This window comes from Hippoglossus hippoglossus, chromosome 21 (genome assembly GCF_009819705.1).
Source record: "Hippoglossus hippoglossus isolate fHipHip1 chromosome 21, fHipHip1.pri, whole genome shotgun sequence".
NCBI lineage: Eukaryota > Metazoa > Chordata > Actinopteri > Pleuronectiformes > Pleuronectidae > Hippoglossus > Hippoglossus hippoglossus.
In genome coordinates, this window is record NC_047171.1 from 17,504,105 (window position 1) to 17,530,751 (window position 26,647).

The window sequence follows — 26,647 nt, forward strand, 5'->3', positions numbered from 1 at the left end:
TTCTCAATTTACATGTGACATCTATTGCCTTCCTGTCCGTCCTGGGAGAAGGATCCCTCACTTGTGACTCTCTCTCATTTATTTTTTATTTTTTCCTTACTTAGAGAATGTTGCACCTTGTGAAGCCGTTTGAGGCAAATAGGCAGATTTGTGAATATGGGCTATTCACGATTGGATTGAAGGTCTATGGGATCTTCATTGTTGTAGTGGAGCAACTTTTATAAGAATGAATGGCCACCATCTTGGAACACAGTCTAGCTCCCAAAGAGTGTCCCTGAATGTGATGATGAAGTTGCAGATGTGCCACCGGTGGTTGTAATTGTGGGTTGGGGGATGCTGCACTTGGATTAGAATGACGCAGCGTGAGGCCTTAGACAATTTCCTGTGATTCCCAGGGAGCTCAGTGGGAAGTTCCTCTACAGGCAGTGACTGCCGGCAGCACGACGTTCCCATTGTGCAATAGATCTTAGCGATAAACTAAGAGCACGAGGGAGATTTCCAAACAGAGGAAAAGAGAAATGTTGCATCTGTATCACACAAGAAACATGCACAGTTGTGCTGTATTGCACAGTGTGGTTACTTTGCGTTTTTGCAACTAGGATAATTAAGTGATCAGTACATGATTTGAGGGGGGGGGGGGACCATTTCCCTTGTGAATCTGCCATTCTCCCGCTCCATCCCCTTGTCGCAGCAAGTGCAGGGGTTACAGGGTTGTTTAGGTGAATGTTAAGTCTAGTCTGCCCGGCTCATCGACCCTTTATCTGCCTGAGGTTTGTTTAGTTTGGAATCTACAGCCATGACAATGGCTCTGAAATATCAGGAGCCTCTCGGTGCTGCATATTGATTAACCCACAGAGCTGTCCATGGTGCCGAAGTCACAAAATGATTAGTTATTGTGCTTTTTCCTTAACCGACAAAAACTACACCATGGACCCCTTTTGACAATATTTTGGGTTTTAGATTAGATTGTTTTAGGAAATGTATGAAACTCAGGACCTAAATAGTCATATATACTTTCGGTGTGTTACTGAAGGATACAAATAAATGATTCCCCTTTTTGCCGGGGACCCTCTGGAACCCCCTCAAGGAGCCTCCATGGTCCCACTCTGAGAACCTCTGATCTAAACCAGGGGTCTGAGACTGTGGACCTCACCTTAGACAAAGCTTGGAGAAACCTTCACCCTCAGTCCATCTTACGTTTACTTGGTTTTTAATCATGATTATGTTATTTGATCTCATTGACACTCAACAATGAATAAAGATGGCCTCGTCTCTCTGTCTGGCACAACGTCAGACTGCAGCAAACACATAGAGAGGTCTGTCCTCAGGCATTTATTACTTTCTGATTTTTGGTCAGTCAAATTCCCCAAAACTACTTCAAACCATGTGTTTAACCAGATCAAACACATTTAGGTTGTTCTAATTGATCTCTTGTTGATGAATAATGTAATGTTATAACTATTTTAAAAAGCTCTGCTCGAAACTATACAGTATAATATAAATACTCAGTCATTGAAGCCCTTATACTTGTAATATTCCTTTCATATCTTTGTAATTCAGTAGCAAACATCCGGGATCCTTTACCACGAAATATTTTAGTGGAGACATGACTACAGATACACAGAATTCAGCTATTCCCCTGTGTGCGACTGTACTGCACCAAATCTTGTGTGAGTGTGTAAATCACACACAGAAGGTTCCTTGTTTTGTAGGTGCAGCGTGTTGTCATTGTAGAGCCCGGCTGTGCACAAATACCAAGCTGAGAGTGGCTGTTGAACTTTGGAAATGTCAGCCACTGCTCCTCACAGACGGTACTATTGGTTCATTCCAGGGTCTCCTCCCAGCCGCCTTTCCTACACGCCATAAAACTTTCCCTGTGCCGAGAGCGACCTACTGAAGTCTTTTGAAGCTGCGTCTGTGTTGTGGGCAGGGGGAGCGCAGAGGATACATGCCCCTTAGTTCAAACACACACCATCCTCTCTCCAGAATAACCTCAGGACATGTGACACCGGTCACGGTCAGAGAATGTGAGGAAGAGGAGCAGGACTTGTTCGTGGTGTGTTGGGTACAGAGATCATTATACGGAGTGGACAAAATATTAGAAAACCCTGGTGCAATCCAGTAGAAGTGTCTTTTAATAAAAACATTTAGTCACCACTGTCACATCAGCGTTTGTTTGTAAGTTAGTCAGCAGTATTACTTCAAAACTACAGAAGCAATTTCCATTAACATTTGTGGAGGGTTTGGGCCTGAACTATGGAACAACCCTTTACATGGGGGGTGGATCCAGATTTTTATTTTCACCTCCTTTAACATGGTGAGATAGAGCATTAGCCTTGGAGAGCACGTACCTCCGAGCTTTGAAAAATATTTGTATATTAAGTTACAGTTGATATTCTGGTGCCCTGGACATGATTCAATTACTTCAAAATTAAGTGATAAATAGTTTTTTACAGTAGCTGATAAATAACATGTTGAACTAACATGATTCACTTAAACAGTCTGATGTGAATCAAATATTTTGGTTTGACAAGTGATGAGGACCAATGAGCACAGTGAAATCAAATCTGTATTTTCAGTGCAGTGACCTCTGGGTTTGTTAGTTAGCAGGATTATGCAAAAAAAACTACTACTACTTTGTGGAGGGGTGAGAAATGAGCCAAGGAAGAACCCATTAAATTTTATTGTGGATCCAGATCAGGGGGTAGTTCCAGGAATATTTTTTCACTTCATGTAATATTGCAAGATAGGGTTTTTCAACATATTTATGCTTGTAATACTTGGATCTTGATGAAATGTTTACGGGACTGATATTTATGAGTGTGTGCAATTTGGTGCAGATGCAAAAATAACTGGATCTAGTGAATTTAAATGTGGTTTCATAAGGGGAATGTTGGGCCTTGGTGGTGGTATGAGCTCTACTGAGTGTCATTCTGTGTGAGAATGTTAGTTGCTGCTGCCATAGACTTAACAGTGAACAAGGAATGACTTAAATGTGCATCTTACTGAATTAGGAATTGTGGATTGATGTTGGACATATATTTGGCCCCTAGGTATAAACTGGGGGCCTATATGGCCCCTGATTTTCAAAAATCCCACATCCATCCTTAGTGAGGAGGTGTCCATAGGGCTGCAACATGCTAAGCAGCATTAATGAATACATGCCTCATACCAGCGCAGTTTTCTTTGCACTCCTGCTCATAAATCCAGCTGTAAAAGGGACGAGCATTTCACCCCCGTCCCCTTCTAGCATTTCTCCTGCTGCTTCCCAAAAAAGAAAATCCCACGCCCCGCAGCCAGTCACTCACAGCGCTCGCTCTCCCGAGAACTTTACAGTATGTGCTGCACCACGAGCCTCCCTGATCTATGTGTTGTTTACATGTTGCTGTGGGTTCACAGAGAGGCAGCAGCATGTGATTGCTGCACCCCAGGCCTCAGAGAATTCCTCTTCAGACGAAGGCACTATGAACATGTGCATAATATATGACAACAATGCTCCATCTTTATGTTAACCAGCTTATTACTTGCATATAATTCACAGACATGCATGAGTGCTAAAAGGAGCCTGTTTTTATTAACTCCAATCAGCTCCGATCAGAACTACATGTAATATTAGGTTTACATATTTCACTTTTTTACCCCAAGCTCTCTCCAGGGATTTTGATTCAATCTCAAACAGCAAAAAATAACACCTGCATTATTGAAAGTTTTCAATGCAGGTAGAGGAAACTTTTCTAAATTGTCGCATTACATATCTCCTTTTTTTTTTCGACTGTTGAACCAAGGAGATAATCCATCAATTGACAGGAAAGAAGTACATAATTTGCCCTTTGGGGACAATAACTACTTCTTGCTTGGATCAACTCTCAGCAAACTGCAGTTGCTGACTCCTGACCTTCCCTCATCCCGAGCAGCAGCTCTAAATAAAATAATATTACCATCAGCCTCTGCTCACTTCCCTCTGCCTCCTTTTATCTTTTGGACACGGTCTCAGGGGGTTAAGGAAGCTCTTGAGTGCCCTCATGTGTTCACTGCTGTTTACTTGCATTTTAGATCCGTCTAGTGTGTGTGTGTGTGTGTGTGTGTGCGCGCATGAACATATCTTAAAATTTCCCGAGATGTTTCCCTCGGGTCTGTGAGAAAGCAAAGACTGTCTGCTTTTATCAGTGTTTATCAAGTGTCCAGCTTACATGTTGTGTCAAGTAACCATTTTAAATGAGTCTTGTGCAAATATCTGCGTGTGGGTGTGTGTGTATTTTAATATATATGTGTATGATTTGTGGATGCACATCACCACAAAACAAGCAGTTCTGGTTTCTTGTCATTGACTGACTTTGAAGGCTTTTTGCCGAGCGGGACAATTAAGCATGACAGCACACCGTCTTCTGTCTTTGCAGGAAGTGCTTTGAACCTGACGTGCCGGGCGTTTTTTGGCTACAGCGGCGACGTCAGCCCGCTCATCTACTGGATGAAGGGGGAGAAGTTCATAGAAGACCTGGACGAAGAAAGAGTCCAGGAGAGCGACATCAAGTAAGAGACACACGCTGCTGCTGTTGCTATTGCTGCACGGTGTTAAAATCCTTTCATTGGCAGTAATGAGAGAATGATGGCAGCTGTGGATGAATTCACTGGAAAATATTAAAGGACGCCAGCAATGGTTTTGAATGTTTTAGCCCATTAACTCCAAATTGCATAAACTAAACCAACCATTTTCCTGAGATTTATCCGCCACCTTACATCATGCAGAGACTTGAAACTTGTTTTAGATCACTATTCATTCACATTGACACCTTAATCCTTCCGTTCAAATCATGTTTTTGTCCTGTGAAAATGCACCGGCAGTCAGGTGGAAACTGGGTGAGACATGCAACACTGTGCAGGGAAACAATAGAATACACATATCAAGATAATCATCTATCATACATCACAATATCTGGAGTAACAGGGAAAATGCTTGACTGTAAATTGCTAATACACTTTTTAAACTGCAGGTGTTGCATTTGCTGCATTATGTTAAATACACACACGAGCATGTGCTGTGTATCAGCATCATTTAAAGATTTACAGTCATAAATTGGTAAAAAGCTAAACAGATGAGAGTTGTGTGTTACTTCAATATCACTACTTACTGTATCTTTACTACATACCACAGTATAGGTGCTAATGTACTGTGTTGTTCGCACACTCTGGAAAAAGAAATATATGTATTTTTGTATCTTGTTTCACTGAAGTCAGGTTGAACACTGAACTAGTCACTCAATAGTTAGCAACACTTGGCCACTTAATCACAGTATTGCAAATACACTGTATGTGTTGAATCAGATACATATACCATGTAAATGTCCTGTTTACATTAAAATATCCATTCTCTGATGAAGTTGAAAGTAATAATTGTTGCAGTACGGACTCTGAATAAAAATACATATTTTGATATACAAAATCCAGATCTGCACCAAATTCCCCCGTTCATGGATATTAGCGCCCTACAGATGCCTGATTTTTATCATGAAGATCTCCAGCTCTCTCTCGATTTTCCGTTTCTGTGACACTTCAATGACAAGGTCAAAATGTTCCAGAATGAAAACAGACTAAAGAGAAACTGAATAAGAAAATAAAGAAAAACAAATGAGGACCACACCTCAACCACACCTCTACTCACCTGTCAAGCCAACTTATACCTGGTCAACCCATCATGCTCTGTTTGACTCAGACTCTTGGAAGACAGGCCGTGGTTCATGTCTATTCATGGATCCCCGACGGCAACTCGCTTGATTCAGATGACGATATGAACTGTTCAAAACTAACTACCCCTCAGTCACTATCAGCAGTCAGACCACGACGAGCGTCACAGCAGAGCCGCTTGTTGTTACTCCACCTCAACCAATTCCCTCATTTCTCCTCAACATCCAATATATATAAATTTCCATTCAAATCTTTCAATCACAGACTGTTGTGATGAGGTCCTTGAATGGAAATCTGTTGTGCATTTAATTCATCAAATGTTGTTTTATTTGTAGGGATTAAAAATACTCGTAGCTCTTCACAGTACAGTTTTGCCATTCACCTCTTTACACACAGCTCTTTTGAACCGGTGACCTTCTGATTAGTGGACAACCTGTTCAACCTCCTGGGCCACAGCCACCCTAATCTAATGTAATTAAAACTTGCTTAAAAGAATGAAACTTCTCATTGAGTAAAACATCCCTTGCTGTGTGACGTTCATGCATTAATCCTCTTGTGAGTTTAGCTGATGATTGTTTCTTCGAGTTCTGCAGCGTTTCAATTAGTTTTCCCTCTTCAAAGGAAAAGGAAGTGTGGAAATTTGATGGGAACACAGAGAAAATTCATGTCAATTGCTCTGCACTTTGGACATTATTAGAAAGTGGGTCTCTATCTCTGCCTAAGTTGTGAGACAAACTGAGAAACTGATTTGTTTTTCTCCATCTAATATCTTCTACTTAGAGAATCTCTTCCTCCTTTAACTTTCTGTTTCTCTGCTGCAGAACAGGATGCACATTAGTTGGTTTATACTCACCACCAAACTGTGAAAGCACAGTTTTACAAAAAGCGAGTCCATGCCCTGCTGTCTGTTCACATAATTGTATATCTGCCCTGACATTTTCCACCACAGATGAATGTGCTAAATGTCAAACACGTTATTTGAAAAATCAATTTCTCCCTGACCTCTCTTACTGTCTGATTTTACAGCGAAGTGATGTAAAAGTCTTCTCACCGAGCCTCACTCTCAGGCCTCTGAAACATTTAAAACAAGCCCATCTCCATGTCTCTCCCTGTGAGTGGTGTAACACATTTAAACAAGTCCATTCCCTGGCCCATGTGCATGTTTCCCATTAGGGCTGTTTGGAGAGGCTGCAGCTCTGGGGAGACAGCCCTGTCAGATGGTTAACAACCGCCATTTTTCACACCGCCGCCACTATCACTATCTCCCTCGCTGCACCCACCTATAGCGGCATGCAGATGGTTCACGGGGAGCCGAGGCGGAGGGGAGGGAGTGGGGGAGGAGAGAGAGAGAGAGAGAGAGAGAGAGAGGGAGGGAGAGGCTGACAGGAAAGAAGCGAGGAAGAGAAACAAATATGGAAGGAGTCAGAGGAGGAAAATAAAGAAGACACATCTGTGAAAGTGAGTTTGCTTGTGAGCTGATATGAACAAGCAACAGCAACAAATTTCATTTTAACCACGGCTGCTGCTCCTCTCTCTGTCTCTCTCTCTCTCTCTCTCTCTCTCTCTCTCTCTCTCTCGTCCTTCATTACCCCCTGACACCAGGACCCCCCCACTCACGGCTGAGGGGGGGTTATCTTTTCAATAATTCATACCGATATTTCATGCAGCGGGTCAATAATGTATTTGATCATCCTCTCTCTGTTGCTGATGCTGCTACTCCAGCCTTGTTTAGGTCCAGTCAGAGCCTTGGTTTTACCTCCGTGACGGCAGCCAGAGGTTCGGAGAGGGCGAAAGGGGAAAAAATGGAGGGCAGGAGAAACTAAGCAAGAACAAATCTGTGCTTAACCTGCAGCCAAGCCTCCCTTTTACTAGTCAGAGTGGACCGAAACATTGGGCTTGTTTCTGAGGCTTGCCTCTCCTCCTCGGGCTGGCACCCACACAGTTTTAACTTTATTACTAATGCATTACTAAACCTGAGTTTAGAGAACAGCACTCATGCATCGGGCTCAGAGTTTCTGCAGGCATATCTTTACCCAACTTGGAGCATATTGATTTGCAGGAGTTCATTTCTGTGGTATAACCCCAAGGCCATAAATTCTCATTTGTGCCAACGGGACAGGGCTATTGTTGCTATCATAGCACGGATGAATGGAGATTAGCATAGCACGCAGAGATGAATAAATTAGCAAAAGAAATCTGGCTCAGCATAATAAAGGACGTGATCGATGCATTGTTGACCCGTTTCAGTCGGTGTTTTGCAGGTGCCCGTCGAGGTGAATGTATAAAAAAGAACGAGTAAGTTGAGAATTGATCACGAAATGAGCAAACACAGAGATTCTGCTAATGAGGAAGGGAGAGAATATTGAAAGGCAAAAAAAAGTGCCTGGAGCAGACTATAGTTTGAGAGAGAGTTCACGATTAATTCATTCTGCTAACTCTGTGTCAATAAACCCTATCACCCAAAAGAGAGGTGGAGGCTTTTACAGAGTTTTACAAAGATCTACACGCAGTTCTACGAATCTGACATTTAGTCGGTTGGATTCACACGAGCAGGAACACTGCAGCTGATGGTCACTGTCTGGCTCAAGCTCAGCTGCGTCTGTGCGTGTCTTTCACTTCTCATCCGTATCGACTATTGCGATGCCCGTTGGGAACCTGCCTGTGTGGAATGGGCTGTTCTCTTGTCCTGTGTTAATGCTGTGGAGCTACTTCAGAATTGTTCCTGGTCATTAGTCTGTCCCTTCTTAAAACAAATCCGACAACATACTGTCACCTTTTAGTGTTTCTGTGCTGGATGTTGTGTGTAGAGTCTATGGTGCTGAGTGAAATTTGAAAACTTTGTGTCCATCCTACCTGCTTTATCTGCAATGAAGATTTTATAGTGAAGGTTTCTCCTAAAATGACACTGAATTACTGTTTTTGTAAGTTAGAGTGATTCACTGAATTGCTTTTATTTTTTCATATGTTGTGTCAGAGTCTGTTAAACCATCAACACAATCTTCAGACTCGAGCTCACAACTTTTCAAAATAAAAACTTTGAGCTTTTATTTTGTAGAAGTTATTGTAAGAGTGTTGTTGCCTTGATGGAGATCAGCATCAGTCCGATATGGTGAAAGAAAAATGAAATTATCAAAATGATCTAGCTGTGATTTTGACTCACGATTTGGCCCAGTTGCCGACCGCTGCTGTAGTTTATCTGAGGACGTAGAAGAAGACCTGTTCAACTTTGTCCACAGACAGAAGACACACTGCCCCCCCCATTGAGCGTTTACAAATTTGACACTGCGCTTCCACAGACAGACAGTAGGTAGGTGTGTTTCGCCTGCACCTTCTGATCCACCTACTTCAACGTTAGGTCCTCATCATTTCCCACGTGAGGCTCAGGTTGTGCAGCGGTGGTAGTTATCTATATCGGGTTGTATGGCAGCGAGCTCTGCCAGCTCATATAGTGTGATAATGTGAAACAGAGAGGCTTCAAAGTACCCACCACTCCCCGGAGAGACATGAATTATTCCCATGCCTCTTTCTCACAGCGGCCCAGCCCCCAACTCATTGCACAACAATACTCAGCTGCAACTACAAATATCATCATCCTCATCGGCAGCGGCACTGAACGCCTCAGCCTCTCTTATGCAAAGCCGGCGATACACTTTCAATTACCGATGTCCTTATGTGCAGTTTATCGGCTTGAAGACAAGAGAGAAGAGCGATGCTTAAGAGTCGTCATACCCAGAACACTTACCTTCTTTTTCATTCCACTCTTCCTTTCATCACATCGCCCTTATTATTACATACTGTAAATACACACACTGCGTACGTGCACACACGCAAACAAACAGAGGTGATCTCTTTCTAATTTGCACCATGTTTCCTCCTAAGTGTCAGTTGTGCTGAGGGTGCTGTAAAAGTGGGCTAAATAGTGTGTCTAAGGTACGAGAGAGCATTATCTCCCCATTTCCTCCTCCATCAGGCTCAAGCAGCCCAGCGGGGGACACTCATTTACTTTATGGAATATTACTTTCTCTCCGTTACCATGGCAGCCGCTATAAAAAGATTTCCCTCTCATTGCCATTATTTGATCCCCTCCCCGCACACACACACACACACACACACACACACACACACACACACACACACACACACCCCGTGGAATAGTCCTTATTGATTTTCATTTTTCATATGTTTTGTGTGCAGAAAAATAAATTAACATACCATGAGGTAATTACACTAGCACAAAAGGGGCTTCATCAAGATACCTTTGTTGTACAGAGGGGCACCGCTCATGGGTATTTTTTTTATTATATATGTCATATTGAAAAATGACTTAATGGGTTTTGTGATGTTCCGTTGCAGGATTATGACTCCTGAGGCCCCATCACCCACATGCTGCTGCCACCACAGGACAAATCAACTTGCTTTAACAAGCTGCGTCCCTGTTATGTTGCTGCAGAGGCATTGTTCTCTAAGTTCTGTTATCTTTCTTGCAGGTTGATCAAGGAGCATCTGGGAGAACAGGAAGTGGCCATTTCCTTGACCATTGACTCTTTGGAGGAGGAGGACCTGGGAAATTATTCCTGTTATGTGGAAAATGGAAACGGCCGTCGCCAAGCAACTATCCAGCTCTTCAGGAGAGGTAGGAGCCCTCCAACGTTTCCCATGGCCTTTTTTGCCTTTTATTTAATCATAAGTGGCTTTAAATTTGAAAAAGTCCTGACTCTCTGACCACAACGTTAATGCAACGCTAAGCAACTGGCCTCTGAATTATTTCTCACATTAAAAGTTTTATTATTAATTTATTAACAACCCCCACAACTAATATCAGTTTAATCAAGTAAAGTCATAATGTTCCTACTCTTTATTAAAGCTTTATAAGGATTGAAACATTAAAATCCTGACCGCACCATTATCTCAATTACAAATATTCTAGATGTATTGTACATCATTTTATGCACACGTCCCCAAAAATACCAAAATCCTTCCATCAGATTAAGCAACGTTGGGCAAAGTTTCGTACTAATTCATGTCTCGAAGGTTGAATCTGTTCTCATCCTTATTTTTAGAACGATGAATGTGTCTGTCACTGTCAAAATAATGGCACCAAATGCCATGGGTTGAGACCAAAGCAGAGCTGAAACGAGATAAGTTTTGTTGTATACAGCTCGTTATGGACAAAAATATTGATATATATTTATATATATATATATATATTTATTATAATATATATTTATTGTAGGTTTAAAGCTGTCAGGTGTACACACACACCACAACCACTGCATGTATTAGAATATTTTCTAACAGAATAAGGACTTCAGATATCTCCCTTCACACATTACAAGGTAAAATAAAGTCTTAAATTGTTTTATTCAGTGACAAAAATCGTACTTCAATAACCTCATTCTTTAAAATGAGTGACGCTGCTTGTGTGGGAAAGAAAAAAACAACATAACATAATTTCTTTCATTTGAACTTAGTTTTGAATTTAATTTAATTTAATAAGAAATATATATATATATTTCTAGTAAAGATATGTATCTGTGCTTGGTGCATATATCACTCTACATTGCCGTTGCTATGGTAGCCATGCCGTTCTCCAGCCCGTAGTGTGACAGTGATAAAATGTAAACCTGTTCTAGCTGAGCCAGCCAGGTAAACGCTGCGTTAATACACACAATAACTCATCCTTCCCCAGGCTGGGTCTCTAGGTAGATGCAGAGAAGATAATAGAGAAGAGAAATGAATGGAAAGACAGAGAGAACGAAAGGAGGGGGGAAGGAAATGCCAGAGCGAGAGTTTTGATGGAGAGGGGAGTAAGTGAGATGAATAAACTGAAGCCTCTTGTTTTGAAAATGCCTCCATCCATGTCCAAAATTGTCACAAGTCCCACTATGGACGGCAGCCAAAGTGCAGGGCTGTGTCACTGCTGCGCTGCGCCAAAGAAATGAATCCAATTCCTCATAATCTCTTTTTTTTTCCCCTCTGTCTCCGTGCACTGTGCTCTCTCATTTTTCCCAAACTCATTATGAGCATTGTGTCTCTTCCCAGTGAAGATTGATGCTGCTCAGCTTTGAGCCGAGCGCTGAAAATACTGTCGACTGTCCAACCTCCCGGCCGATGTAGATGTGTCCTGTAACCGCCTTGTTCTTTCAGTTTAACAGGAAACAACAAAACAGAGTCCAATCTGCTGCAGAGTCAACCTCGTTTTGTGTTTTCATAATTGCGAATGGAGTTGGAACCATGATTGTGTCAGCATTTTTGAATATATGTGTGTGTGTGTGTGTTGTCCTCAGCAGAGCTCATGTACACAGTGGAGCTGGCAGGAGGGCTGGGAGCGATCCTGCTGCTTCTCATCTTCCTCATCTCCCTCTACAAGTGCTACAAGATCGAGCTGATGCTTTTCTATAGGAGGCAGTTTGGCAGCGAGGACGTTGATGGAGGTAAAGACGAGAGCGTCTCAGAAAAATCCCTCCCTTTGTCTCTCTGGTGCTCTTTTTTCTGTCACGTCTGTCTTGTTCAAACTCGATGTCACAAGCAAGCGCTGATGAGTGTGTCGGTGCCTTTGTGGGTTTGTTTTCATGAGAGTGAATATCTATTGTTTGTTTACACCTGTATTGATTGATTTTTATTCTTTCAGTTTGAGAGCAGGATTTTCACATTCAGATGCTCTCACTCAAAACCTTGCGCTCACACTCAAATATCCCAACCAATAGAATGCTAGGTGTAGCTGTGACAAATAGAGTTGCTCTAGTTGTGGTTACTTTTGCTGATGGTACTGTTCCCATAAAATACAGAAGGAAGAAACAGGGTGATGTCTATGTTGTTTTTATAGTTGCTAGCAACAGTGTTCCCATAATGTAAACAAATTAAGATCCTTGATTCTTTGCGTGCATGACCCTAGTTTAAGTAACCGCCCGTACAGAGCTCTCAAAGACATAAAGCTAACACACCCACAACGAGGGTGGGGCAGTCTCAGTTGTCAACACTACACCTCACATTCTATTGGTTGGGGACATTTTGCCCCAAAAATCTCAAGCGATGATTCAAGGAGACGTTTCATGTTTGCACAGAAGCAGCTTGAGAGCGAGGAGAAGAGCTGAGGCTTGAGCTCAAGAAATCTTACCAGGTTCTACTTGAGTGCAAGCGGAGGGACTTTGAGTGAAAGCTTTGCAAAATCTGAAATAACTAAGTCTTGCTCTTGAATTGAAAAACCACAATCTTGAGTAAAGAAAAAAAACATGGCCGTGTGTGTGTTCTGTCAAAGCCACTATCCATAACACACTCTTTGGTTGATACAGATGTCCTTTCTCTTTTTTTGTGATCTCAACATCTCATTTCCTCTCTCTCATTGCTGTTGGAATAGACGTGCACCTGATTGTGTGATTTTGTGTGTGTGTGTGTGTGTGTGTGTGTGTGTGTGTGTGTGTGTGTGTGTGTGTGTGTGTGTGTGTGTGTGTGTGTGTGTGTGTGTGTGAGCGTCGCTGCATAGGGAAGAGAGGAGACAGATTTTCAATTTGTTGCCCATTTAAAAAGAGATCAGTCTCAATATGTCATGGAATGATGCCCACCCTCTGTGGTACTCTGGGACTCGACGGGCTCGCAGCTCCGTCCCCGAGCGACAAACAGGATCGTAAACCGCCTGAAATTGGAGGTCAACTTTTTGTTTTCGCTACAGAACATAGTTAACTTTTGTTACTTCAGGAAAGGATTTGTCTGTATGTGTCCCAGTATCTCTCTCTCTTCTCTAGCTTTGTATTTCCGAGCCTCTCTGTTTTCTTCTCAAAAATTCTGTGGGAAAAAAAACCTGAACTTGTTTTCAAATCACTCGATTGTTTCTACAGTAGCATGAATTATCTATTACACACAGTTTTGTTGACTCAAACTTCCACATTATTAAGTCATACCGTCAGGGACCACTGATACAAGCTGTTTTTGATTTTCGCTAGGTGGTTAATTTGCGAGCTTGGTTGCTAATTTGAAAGCGTTGTTTGATGTTTGGATCCTTATTGAGCGCAGCCCTGGCCTTTCCACCGAGTTTCAAAGCTGCATGCGCTCCTCAAAGAGTTTTTGAGAAAAAGTCCTTCTCCTCTTTTTTTTGGCTGGCCCACATTCCACTTTCTACAGAGCGTAATGAGTAGGACTTACTGATCATGTCACCAGCAGAGCTTTTTTCCTGTCGTCTATTTTCTGCCTTTTAAGTTCTTTCCTCTCCGTCTCCTGGGAAATCATTTCAAGGTGGGGCAGAGAGAGTTGCTTGAATCATGATCGAGGTGTTTCTTAATCTACATCCGTTTTCCTTTCTCATCTATGCCACATGACCAAAAGTATATGGACACCGCTGTCCACGTTTCTGTTCTTGGTCTGAGCTTTTTGAACCTGTTTATTAAGAAGGCAAATGATGTCGACTGGTCTGCACCAAGCTGGGGCTTTTATGGAGTCATACTACAATAGTAAGAACATTCAATCGAATGTGAAAAAGAGCAAGAGAAGTAAACTAACACAGTGAACTAACTCTTCTTTTTGCTTTGTATGGACTCTACTGTCAATTCAGACTAAATGGAGCAACCGTTGGCTCATGTGGTAGTGTGGGCGCGTCGCATGTGGAGGGTTGAGTCCTCGGGCGCCGACTCAGCTGCTGCTGCGTGTTATTCCCGCTCTCACTCACCATTTCACGCAATAAAGGGAGTCAAAAAATATCTTTTTAAAAAAAGAATCAGACTAGAAAATGTTACAGTAATACAGGACATTCAGTAAATAAAATCAACATTATTTCAAATGCTTCTGCACTAATTAATTCTGCTTTAATTGCACATTTTTGTCATCGTGTTTTGTATCTATACTTTACTTGAATACTATTGAATATATATGATGTTTTATGTATGTAATGATTATTGAAATGCAGCAATTATTCAAACTCAGTAAGAAAAATGGGATTTTGTGATGCTCTGATGAACTTACTGCATGATGTAAATGTTTAAAATTAAAGTGTGCTTTATGAGATTTTGGGCTTAAAATTAGAAAATGTATAATTTTGGTTTTGCTGTGTAAAATATTATATTGGCTGAATGGTTTTAGACTGAGATGATGAATTAAATGTGCACATGTGTGATTGTGCCACAGGGACTCGGGGGACACTTTATTGTGCAGGATGTCAACGACTTTATTCCACCTTTTCATTCATGAGCCCCTCCCTGTCGTTCTTCTCCCTTTCTCAGAAAACAAAGACTACGACGCGTACCTGTCCTACACCAAAGTGGACCCCGACCAGTGGAGTCAGGAGACCAGGGAGGAGGAACGCTTCGCCCTGGAGATCCTCCCTGACGTCCTGGAGAAACATTACGGATACAAACTCTTCATCCCGGATCGAGACCTCATCCCGACAGGAAGTAAGCGCTGTGGCTGTCTGTGTGCAAGTGCCGGCCATACACTTGTGTGTTCACGTGACATGCTGTAGTCGAGTGTTGAGTTTACATTTGCTGTGGTCGCTGCAGCGCTGTGGCACATTTCTTACATCCTGTCGTAGTTTGAAGTTTTTGTCGTGTGTCCTTTTGTCGTCAGTGTCGTTTCTCACTGTCACCGTCTTGTGTTCCAGTGTTTTGTTGTCTCAGATCAAATTCAAGCTATATACAAACTTAGACATGATTAAAAGAGGGTTCCTCCAAATTTCCAAATTAAGGGGAAAAGGGAAAAAGACATATTGAACCCTTCTCTTGCATTCTCTTCAAAACTCTCTGGATAAAATCTGAAAATCATATTATTCCTCATTAGCCGTTCCCCTGATATGTTGTCTACTATCGCTATGGGAACACCGTATACGTTGTGTATCAGGAGCTGATATATTGAACAAATGTGAAAATTCTGTCTGAACATATTCTCATGCGTGCTAACTCTGCTTAGCAGTGCCCGTCTGTGCCAGCGGTACACAGTGTGCTCTAGTTAGCGGTGATGCTGCGTGTGTATACTGTGGGCTTCATGTGGAACTGATAAAACGCAAACACGTCCTAGTTGGTCCAGACTGAATTAAACATCAGAGGGAAATGTGCAAAGGCTCTGAGCACTGCTGACTGAACTGCCTCTTTCCTTTAATCAAAAGAAAATTGCCGCCAGTGTCAGTGCCAAGCAAAATTGTTGAAGATTAATGTCCAATCAGGGAAACATGGAATATGATTAATCACATGTGCAATAAAAAAGATGCGCAAGAGGAGCGGCCACTTTCTTACGCCTGCATGTGTTGAGTATTGTTTCTGTGTGTGTGCTGTGTTCCGCCTGTGAACTGAATGTGCAAATGTTTATGTTTAGGTCTCACCAATGAACATTACCCGGATGACACTCGGCTCTTTGGAGGTACCCGCCCTCAGTCTCTTCCTCTCCTGTCAACTGCTCTCATTTACCTGCTCGTAGCGAAGTTTCACAGAGACGCTGCGAGTGGCGCTCTTTTGCGATCTGAGGCATCAGGCTCGCTTCTGTAGACGGCAGCTCGGCCTAGTCTTATGGACTGCGAAGCTTTATCAATCATCGCCGCCCATCTGTAGCCATTTGCTGCTTCGCTTGTCCACCATTCACCCAGTGTACTGATTCAAATGTCCAAATACACAGAATAACACATCACATTGCTTTAGATCTCAAGACACATTATTTACTTCACTAATGTCAGGCTTTTAAATATGTCTACACACACACACACATGTACAGTCCTTTTCTTGTTTGCATAAACTCCAGACTACAACTAGAATGGCCCTCAGTAGAGCTTATATCTCCGCCAAGACCCAACAATGCCCTTAAATTCAATAAGACCTCATAGCAAAGCCAACAAAACCCTGCAGATCATGAAATACAATTTTCTATTGTGGAAAAATTATTTAAAAAAGCAAATTACACTTAGAACAGCTTTTATTGGCATTAAAGCAAACTAATGAGAAACAAACCTATACTTAATAACGTTTATTCCCAACTGAATCCACATTATCTCAGTTATACATTGGTGATAGTTACAGGTTTCTTGCTCTATTTGTTACTGTACAACAGCTGAACAGAATCCTACACACCTACAAAAACACAAGATCCAAACTGTTACTTGGATCTGCGCAAGATCCATAAATCGCTCCCTGGGAAAATTTTGAAAACACACTAGCTGGCAATGTTACAGGGCTTCTTCCCTGACCCATATCACATCCTTCCAACAAGTTTCATGGAAATAATTTCAGTCATTTCTGCATTATCCTTGAAAAACATCCTATCTCACAATGTTGAACAACGTTTTAAAAAATTCGGGGATCCAACCCCTGATCCGGGTCTGCGCCAAAATGTATTGGCTTCTTACCTGACCCATACCACATCCTTCCACCGAGCATTGGGATCTATACAGTAGTTTTTGTGTGATCTTGATTATAAACAAACAAACAAATGGACAGGGGTTAAAAACATAACCTCCTTGGCGGAGGTAAACAGCGTTACCAGGCAAAAATTGGGTCATTGTCTTGTGTTTTGTGTTTATTGCTTCACGTCCATCCATCATTGTCCAGTGTCATTGTCCTGTTCTCATTTAATCAATTCTTTGGCTGAAACTCTTCTAAAGTTACATCACTCAGCTCTCACGTCTTTGTATTTTTCCTTCCTTCCTGCAGCCTACATAGAGGATGTGGCACGCTGCGTGGATCAGAGCAAGCGCCTCATTATCGTCATGACACCCAACTACGTGGTGCGGCGAGGCTGGAGCATCTTTGAGCTGGAGACGCGGCTGCGCAACATGCTGGTGACCGGCGAGATCAAAGTCATCCTGATCGAGTGCGCCGAGTTGCGCGGCATCATGAACTACCAGGAGGTGGAGGCTCTTAAGCATACCATTAAAACCCTCACTGTCATCAAGTGGCGCGGCCCCAAGAGCAACAAGCTCAACTCCAAGTTCTGGAAGCAGCTGCAGTACGAGATGCCGTTCAGGCGCACAGTGCCCATGCTCACCCACGAGCCGGCGCTGGACGTCAGCGAGCAGGGCCCCTTCGGAGAGCTGCAGACCGTCTCCGCCATCTCCATGGCAGCAGCCACTTCCACCGCCATGGCCACCGCCCACCCGGAGCTGCGTTCCACCTTCCACAACACCTACCACACCACCATGAGGCAGAAACACTACTACCGCAGCTACGAGTATGACTTACCCCCCGGAGGGACCCTGCCGCCTCTCTCTTCCCTGGGGAACCAGCACACCTACTGCAACATCCCACTGACACTGCTGAACGGACAGAGGCCGCCCGGGAAGAGCCGAGAGCACAGCCTGGAGGAGGCGCACGCCAACAACGCCATGCTCCCTCTGCTGCCCCGGGAAACCAGCATCTCCAGTGTCATCTGGTAATGATGGGCGGGCTCTGCGTCGGCTGGAAGGGGATCAATCAGGGTCAGACGTGGCTGGGCTCAGTCGGGGAGGGACACGGTTCATGCTCACCATTTTTGGTGAAAAGCGTTTGGGAATCCATTTGTTGTTAACCAGCAGCGAGTCATGGAGTCACAGCAGGTTTTTGGACCCTGCTGCTCTGGTTTTTTTGTTTTTGTTTTTTCCAAGCGGACTGCACCTGTGTTACAGGAGATGTTTTCTATGTGAAACTACAGGAGGTGTAACGAAGACACTGTTTCTTCTTCTAGTGAGAGACGGACTCGCAAGAACTCCACATTAAAGAACCAACACTCTATGGCAATTGTGTACACACACACACACACACACACACACACACACACACACACACACACACACACACATACAAACACTCACAAATGTGCATACATACAAACACAAGGAAAACAGGGTCTTGTACATATATTTCAATTTATTTGTAGCATCAGTGTTTTCCTGTTTTGTTCTTTTTTTTGTTTTGTTTCATTCAATCATGTTTATTTGTTGCCTTCTCTAATGTAGGACTTTGCTTTAACTTGTTAGAAACAGTTGTATATTTTATATTGTTTTATCTCTTTTTAGGTTATTTTTTATTCTTCTTTCAACGCGCTTGTTTGGAAAGCCAGTGTGTCCATGTACCTGCGCTGTTGTGTTTTTTGGTTTGTTTGTTTGTTTGTTTTTAAATCTTTGTGTAGTTTAAGAGAACATTTTTTAACACTTTTTGGAATCGCCTGGACATTTCAGGAGCTTCGAGGAGCTGAAACTTCTTTTTGTTCACCTGTCAGAGGGTGCATCTAGGAAACTCTCTTTCGACAAAAAAAAAAAAATCATAGAATATGCAAAAAGAAGGAGGAGCTGATGGAAACTCACCGTCCTGTGAGAGCGAGCAGGTGGAGCGGCTGGGGGGGGGCAGTGCTAGTCCTCTCCAATCAGACGGACCGACAGACTGGCAGATCTCTCTCTAAAGCGTCATATTTTCTACTGAGATGAACAGCCTTGCTGTTTTAGAGTGATAGTGAAATGCCTCACCTTAAAAAGAAATCTGTAGATTATTTTAAAAAAGAATTCTATTTTTATAACAGAAAAGAGTTTGCTTGAGAAGTCACATTGATTTGCATTTCATTGACCATGGAGCGGGGGATTTGTGTATAAGTGTCATGCTGGTTTTGTATCCTTGCAACGTGATTCCTGATTTGTTCAGAGATTAAGGTGGTTTATGAATCCCACATGAAAAAATATGCCCTCTACTGTTCTAGATTCAAAAGTAAAGCATTTTCAATGTTTGTTTGTTTTTAAACAAAATATTATTCCCATCTTGATAATTACTTTGGTTCATATGGATAGTTCATGTTTAAGGAAAGAAAATAATTTGTGTTTTGAAAGACTTTTTAAATATATTTGAAGGTGTGATTTTTGAGTATGCATAGCAAATAGATATGTATTCTATATATAATATAGATATTTATATAAATATATAAACACGATTTTCACTTGGAAAGAAATGTCTATCTTTATAGAAACACAATCATTATCAGTTGCCCTTACTTTCTCACTGCACATTAAAAACATTGATTTCCTTTTGATGGTTTTCTTTTGTGTCCACGCTTGACTCTTTGTTGGCAGTAAATTCTAGAACTTGCTACTCGTCAGATCACGATCAACAGTCACGTAAATGATGAATCCATCACTGTCTGCGACTTCATGATGTCCGTGACACTCACCTGATGGAACTGATAAGTGACTTGAATTTGTGAAGATCAGAACAAAACTGTGACCAACTCTACAAAACTACAGTAGTATAGTAGTAGCAAACACCATGAAAACAGTGTGTTTGTATGTAAAGATCATAGACTGTATAGAATGTTGGACGACATCACAGCTCCCCAGAAGTGAATCCAAAGTGTCTTGATTGCTGGCTGCAGTCTAGGTCATAAATATCAGCCTCCTCCATGTTAGTGGATGGGGCATGGGCCAAACTGAAGATTCGCAGCACACGTAAAATACATTTTTCCACACAATGGTTTCTGTCATTTTAGCTAGTTCTTGTACAGCTTTAAAATGAGATTACCACTGTGGAACTGATAGCTCACAGTTTACGAAAACCTCAGTCAGAGTATATCTCATAACACTGAGCTTGGCTGTGGGAAATAATATGGATACCTCCTGTCTCTGCCTGAAGTTTGAGAGATAATGGCCGTTTCATGGGTTATTCCCTATATCTCACAATATTTTTAATTATGGGGAAGTGTAAGTAAATCTGGGGCTCTGATATTCCTTCATGTCTGTCCTATTTGACATATAGATCTTAAATTTCATTCATTATGCTCGTAAAAAGTCTTTAATCTAACTTGTTGATACCTGCAGTGATGCAAACGGTGAAACATATGATTTTGCTCAGGATTGGTTGAGGGCTGTACCAGCGGGACCTCGATACCGTATCTCATTGCCTCCCCACCACCACTTTTGCAGATTCAGGCTCCAAATGCTCAAGATAGCGTTAGTATTGGGGATATTTTGGCTTCATTTCTGAAGCAGTTTGAGTTCATCTTTATTTGCAGTCTATGACACAGCCTCTCTTTCTTTTGTTTTACAACTACAAAGTGAATTCATTTCAGTTTTGAATCCAAATACCAAACCTCTGAGGGGACAGTGGGAAATATGCTTTGCCAACAGTGAAACCTGCTGAACCCAGAGGACAGAGGGATGGAGCTAATGTCCACATGTACGTTTGCATCCTTCCAATTATTCCTTCACTTTTGAGAAAGAAATAACACAACGCTACAACATGTGCAGCGTAATGTCAATGCAATGGGCAAAAGGGGGGGGGGGGGGGGGGGGGGGGAGTCAACAATTAGACAGCTTGTAATAATGGAGCTTGTGATCGGAGTTTGACCTTTTAAAATGTTCTGATTGGGGGGGCGGGGCGGGGGGGGGGGGGGGGGGGGGTCTTGGGTCTTGTAGCGACGAATGCATACCATGTAATTGCCTTTTCCCTGGTTCATTAGCGGCTGGAGACATTTATTACATGGCATCTCCCTCGCTCTCTCCCCATCCTCCTTATCCAGCCTGTCAGATAGGAGCAGTAAACACTCACAACGCAGCGATATAAGCCAAATATACAGTACGTCTGGCTCAAAGTCAGGCAGCTTCACTTGATGCCTGACTCGCTTGGCAACGTAAACACAGTGGCGTTTGAGTGTTGCCAAACAGTGCCCTCTCCTGGGGATAAACACTACCTACAAGGGCTGTTTGTGAGTGAGCGTTGGTAAACACAGAGACAGAAAGCAGATTTTCTGATTCCCTCTCAGTCCCCGGAGAGAACAGAGGAGAGGGGAAAGTGGGGCAGAGGAAAAAAAAGAAAAGAAAGAGAGAGATACACTGGCAGAGTTAAAGGCAGAGGAAGGGAGAGAGTGTGAGACTGAGAGAGTGTCGGCATTAATAGAGAGACGATGGACATTTTTGTCAGTGCTTCGGTGCACAGAGGGGGCTGGTTTGCAATCACAAACTAAAAACAGTTATGGCAGCATCAGTAGAAAAAAAAGAAATAAATTAAACCACCGCCACTGAAATTCATTTGAATAAAAGATGCCAACAGTTGGAGGCACGCAAACACACACAGCACGTCGACCGCACTGACGCTGGTGACTGTTGCACGTTGGCAGCCTCCAAGCGGACAGCTGGAGTTTTATTAGCAGACACAGGATTAATAGAGTCTTCATTACCCACCGCAATTAAGGACTTAATTGGAGAGAAAATAGGTCCCAGGGAAAGGGAACATGTAGAGGACGCAGGCGGGAAGGAGAATATCTTCAGAGTCCACAGTGGCTAAATGTGCAAAGGGTGCAATGATTAATCAGCACCACCAGGAGGTGACATCACATGGCATCAATATTTCATATTTCCATCGCGCTGTTGAATTTTATCTGCAACTATTTAAATTCAGTGTGAATCCATACTCATACTGTGCATGTGGTTATTTGTACTGAACTGGGTAGAAACAGCACAGAGGTAACGTTATTGCTACTTAGAGGTGCATTTTAAAAACCCATCTGCTTGGTAAACATCTGTCTGTGTGTTTTTTTTTGTTGGAGAAACTAGAAATAATTTCAATTTAATTTTGGTATGTTGTCCATTCGTCATAACTACCAGACAGCAGATACTCTGGCAGATAAGGTAACAACTTAGTGAGTTCGTAATAAACCAGAGTTTCTTACGAGAACCCACGTTTGTGATTCTAATAAACGTTGGTTTAGGAGAGCTTTATTCAATCCCATCAGACATATTGTTGCCATCACTCCCATTAAGAAGGTCGTTACTCTCAGAAACCCTGCTGCTTTTTAAAGTTTGTAGGCCTCCTTCTAAACTCTGCACAACAGCTAATGGCAGTGCTCCCAGTTTTAACGTCCACAATCAAGGTGTCACTTCATGGGCTGGTGCTACTCTGAACGAGAGATAAAAAAAAGATTTCTAACTGTAATTTCAGCAGAGAAAATGTCTGTCGATCTTGTTCTCCTCCTCTTCTTTATTTGGTTGCAGTGGTGAAAGGTAACTAAGTACTCAAGTACTGTACTTAATGTGGTACGGGTCAGGAGAGAACCCATTACATTTTTGGTGTGGATCCAGATCACAGGGCTGATCCAGGAACTATTTTTCACTTTCTTTAACATTTTGACATTGTAACATTGTGACATTTTATGACATTTGTTCGGAATTATTCATGGTTCTTGATGAATAAAATCAGGAGGCACATAATAAGAACTGATTTCTATGAATGTGTGAAATTTGGTGCAGCTTGATTAAATTACAGGGGACTGTTGAGCGTTGGCGGAAGGTATGCACTCTAATTTGAGTTTGAATGTGATTACTAGTTACTTTGCAGTTTCAGATAAACACAACAAAGTATCATCAACAAATAAATGATGTGCTATAATATATACAAAGGTATTCAAATTAGCCCCAGCTTTACCAACTGCAATATTAAAGCATTTCACACGATTCCATCAATAACTATGGGCTAATCTTGTAATATAATTCACATTATTTTTTTACTCTTTAGCTAATACATCTAGCCTATACTAGACTTGTACCATATGTCTAAGCTGCAGTGCGGCTACTTTAACATCAGTAAAAGACCTGAGTACTTCTTCCTCCTCTGTTTCAGTAAATAATCCAAGAGTGAGGGCACATCTAAATGTTTAATAGTCACCTTCTGCCCAGAAGAATACTCAAAGACAGAGCCACAGGGAGCGAGCACAGGTTGAGACCATCTGGCCTTTGAACAGTGACTAACTATTATAGCTGCTGGAGGCGGGAGTCAGGCGTCCGGGGACTCGGCTCCATAAAACCGTTTGGTCAGACTGTATGTACTGTAACAGCAGGAAGCCCAAGGTGAACATTCCCGTTGAACGGTGTTTCATCACATGCAGCCTTTATAGAATTAACGGGAGCCAATGCTGTATGAAGACACCACAATACTGACATAGCTGTTGTTTCCTTCCAGCACACGTCTCCTGGTGCGTTTCCTCTGCAGGGAAGAGAGAGATTATTACTTTCTTCTCGCTGGAGGCAGTTTGGTGTGCATCCAGAAAATTCCACCCTGTAATGACCAGAGTTGGAGGGACAGGTAGAACATTACCTCAGGCACTTGTACTGCACCATCTCTGCATCCTGCACCTGTCTGGAAAGAAACTGTGTGTGTGTGTGTGTGAGAGAGAGAGAGAGAGAGTGTGTGTGAGTGTGTGTGTGAGAGAGACACAATGGCTGCATGTGGTGTACTGTTGCACTCTGGCGGTCTAACCTGGCATTTCAACAGCATTTAGAGGAACTGTAGTTTCACACTCGTGTCCCGAACTCCTGAACTCTCAGATTTTCCTGCCGGACACTGAACTGCTGGTGTGAATAACTGCAGCCTTGTGATTATAGATGACGTAATCAAACTCTTTTTCAATAACGTCTGTACAGTAGCTCACAGGAATCAGCGCGAGTCCGATTTCTCAAGGTGATAAACGTCAGATCTGTGGTTATCACTTTTTACACACCGAGACATTTTATCTCCTATATAAGATACTGTCTGGGACTGATTTCACACTGGAGTACTTTTAATTTTGTATCTTTAAATGTATCTTTAAGCGAGTACATCTAGCCTATAATTTGACTGAAGTAAAACTCGAATGCAGGACTTGTAAACATTTCTACATTGCAACACAACTACTCAAATGTGGTACACTTCAGATCTGTGGTTATCACTTTTTACACACCGAGACATTTTATCTCCTGTATAAGATACTGTCTGGGACTGATTTCCCACTGTGTCATGACAGAGCAGTATCACACACACACACACACACACACACACACGGGTATAGACATACAGTAATAAATCAATTTCAAAAACAGCTCAGCTCAGAGAGTATTCTTTTATTATTATAGAAAAATAATGTATATAAAAACAAATAAATTATGAATTCCAGCAGCTGCTTTGTATTTTTCCTCTATTATAACATATCCTACCTTCAACATGCTCTCTGCCATTCTCTCTCTCTCTCTCTCTCTCACTCTCACTCTCACACTCACACACACACACACACACACAGTCTCTTGCCTGTGTTGGTTGTCTCACAGCTTTTTGCAGACTTCCCCGCACACAGCAGTAGTAAATTGTAAATTTCAGTCCCTATATCATCCTCCTCCTCCTCTGCCCTCACTCTCTCACAGCCTCTCAGTCCACATGGCAGCTGAACCTGAACCTCCTCTTCACTTCCCGTAGAACATCTCCATGAGCACCTCCTCGATGTTCACGCTGCCTATGACGGGCCTGAAGAAGAGCTGGGCGACCACCGGCGGGCTGATGGCCCTCAGCATGGACAGGGCGATGAGCAGCTTGGCGAAGCGTGTCGTGTCCTCGTGGTGGATGAGCCTGATGTGCTCGTTCAGAGCCTGGTGCGCCTCCCTGCGCAGGGACTGGATGTAGTGGAGGCAGCGCAGACCCTCCAGATCTGGGTCAGGGATGGAGAGGAGAGGCCGGAGCACATGGGGGGTGGGGGGAGGAGGAGATGGAGGTGAGACAGTGGAGGGAAACGTTTAGAAAGGTTTTCATACAACTTAAATATAAAACATTCTCAGTGAGAGGCTGTTATTAACAAGTTATTTATCCAAAATCCTGCATGGGATTAGACAAAAGATGGACTATAAAATTCAGGGAGATTAATGACATCTTTCTATCTAGTGCGTAATTTACAGATGGATGGGGGGGGGGGAGGGGGGGGGGGGGGGGGTAACCTCCCCAATAATCAAAACAGCCATGTAAAAAAAAACAATAATCACTGATAATCATACTGTCACACTGAATTACTGATTTCCACTGTTATAAAACACGATAAGGTGGTTGGTTTCAACAAAGACTAACTTTTTTTCACCCAAATTGTTATTGTTGGTTATTATCTAGCGTGTGGCGTAAAAATAGGGTTATTTCTAAGTGATTATCGTGCAAATATATATTGGTCATATATAATAATGTAGGAATTATCCAGAGTATTTGACCTCAACCCCCCAATATTCAACCCAAAGTGACTCCCTCGGGTTTACATACCTGTCTTTACGCACTACACGTTTCTTTATTAGGACCCTAATTTCTGATTAAATTAAACTTCTGACGCACATATAAGCTCCATCACAAACTGTTGTCATGACAAAGCCTCTCTGATGCTCTGACAGTCTGTACTCATGTGTGTCACCCGTGTTCAATAAGTTTACAAACCCAGACCTACCCGGGTTAAAGAGCACGGCTCCTTTCAGGTACGCGTACTCCTTGGTACTGATATCCACACTCCAGCACTTCTTCAGGAAAGCTCGGATCGCCTCGATGTCCACCACCGACACCCCGGCCGCCGCTCTGCTCTGCCCGGCCGGGGGCTCGGTCTGGCGCTCGGGTACGCCGGTGAGGATGCGCTGCAGCATGCTGGGCTCCACCGTCTCCGTGGTCTCGAAGTCCACGCGGTCCTGCGCCAGCCCGAGCACCAGCAGCGGAGCCCAGCCGCTGCGGATGAGCACCAGCTGGTCGTCCTCCGGCAGCTCCCGGAAGCACGGCACGTTCTTCACGAAGCGCAGCGTCTTCACCAGCACCGCCGACGCCGCTTTGCACGTCACCTGCGGGGAGCGGAGGACGCCCCGGCGCCGCGCCGAGCCGCAGGAGCACGCCTGCTGCCGGAGCTCCTGCAGCGAGGCCGGGCCGGAGGAGGCTGCGGTGGTGGAGGAGGAGGAGGAGGTCTTGTGGAGCAGGTGTTGCAGTGTTTGTTGTTGTTCTTGTGGATGTTGTTGTTGTTGTTGTTGTTGTTCCTCGGTGCTCACGAGGCTGTCACTCTTCAAAATGCTGTAGAGGATGCTGCTGTTGTTCCGGCCGCTGGATCCCCGGCAGCGGCAGCCCTCCAGCGAGGCCATGGCCGCTCTGCATGAGCCGGAGCTCGGCTGTTGCGCTTTGAAGCAGCCGGAGGTCAGTGACACAGGTAGCGCTGTTTTCTTATCCCCCGATGGCCCCGAGCGAAGGCAGCACGTTTATATGAGCTCCCGTCTGCTCCTCTGTCACACAGCCTG

General features: G+C 43.1%; 2 protein-coding genes across 6 annotated transcripts in view; one reads left to right on the forward strand and one right to left on the reverse strand.

Annotated features, from left to right (window-relative positions):
- il1rapl1a (interleukin 1 receptor accessory protein-like 1a) overlaps positions 1-19,639 on the forward strand; it is a 165,671-nt gene extending 146,032 nt beyond the window's left edge. For 2 of the 5 annotated variants that reach the window (XM_034574131.1, XM_034574132.1), the window contains exons 7-12: positions 4,398-4,530; positions 10,170-10,315; positions 11,970-12,116; positions 14,892-15,062; positions 15,976-16,020; positions 17,301-19,639. In XM_034574131.1, the coding sequence (XP_034430022.1) occupies positions 4,398-4,530; positions 10,170-10,315; positions 11,970-12,116; positions 14,892-15,062; positions 15,976-16,020; positions 17,301-18,022 (1,364 nt within the window). In that variant the 3' untranslated portion in view covers positions 18,023-19,639. The remainder of the gene's footprint in view (positions 1-4,397; positions 4,531-10,169; positions 10,316-11,969; positions 12,117-14,891; positions 15,063-15,975; positions 16,021-17,300) is intronic. The other 3 variants (XM_034574134.1, XM_034574136.1, XM_034574135.1) reach the window with 3 other exon arrangements.
- Positions 19,640-24,460: 4,821 nt separating this feature from the next.
- On the reverse strand, positions 24,461-26,647 carry nr0b1 (nuclear receptor subfamily 0, group B, member 1). Its single transcript, XM_034574137.1, has 2 exons — positions 25,825-26,647; positions 24,461-25,053 (listed from the first exon to the last, which is right to left on the reverse strand). The coding sequence occupies exons 1-2, from the start codon at positions 26,492-26,494 to the stop codon at positions 24,812-24,814; spliced, it is 912 nt and encodes a 303-aa protein (XP_034430028.1). The 5' UTR covers positions 26,495-26,647; the 3' UTR covers positions 24,461-24,811.

What these genes read in the sequence shown, in the direction of transcription:
- nr0b1 (XM_034574137.1), bottom strand. Translation starts at nt 26,494, where the DNA reads ATGGCCTCGCTGGAGGGCTGCCGCTGCCGGGGATCCAGCGGCCGGAAC. An exon ending in AGCCGTGCTCTTTAACCCGG is followed by an intron (nt 25,054 to 25,824) that starts GTAGGTCTGGGT and finishes TCCCTGACCCAG; the next exon opens with ATCTGGAGGGTCTGCGCTGC.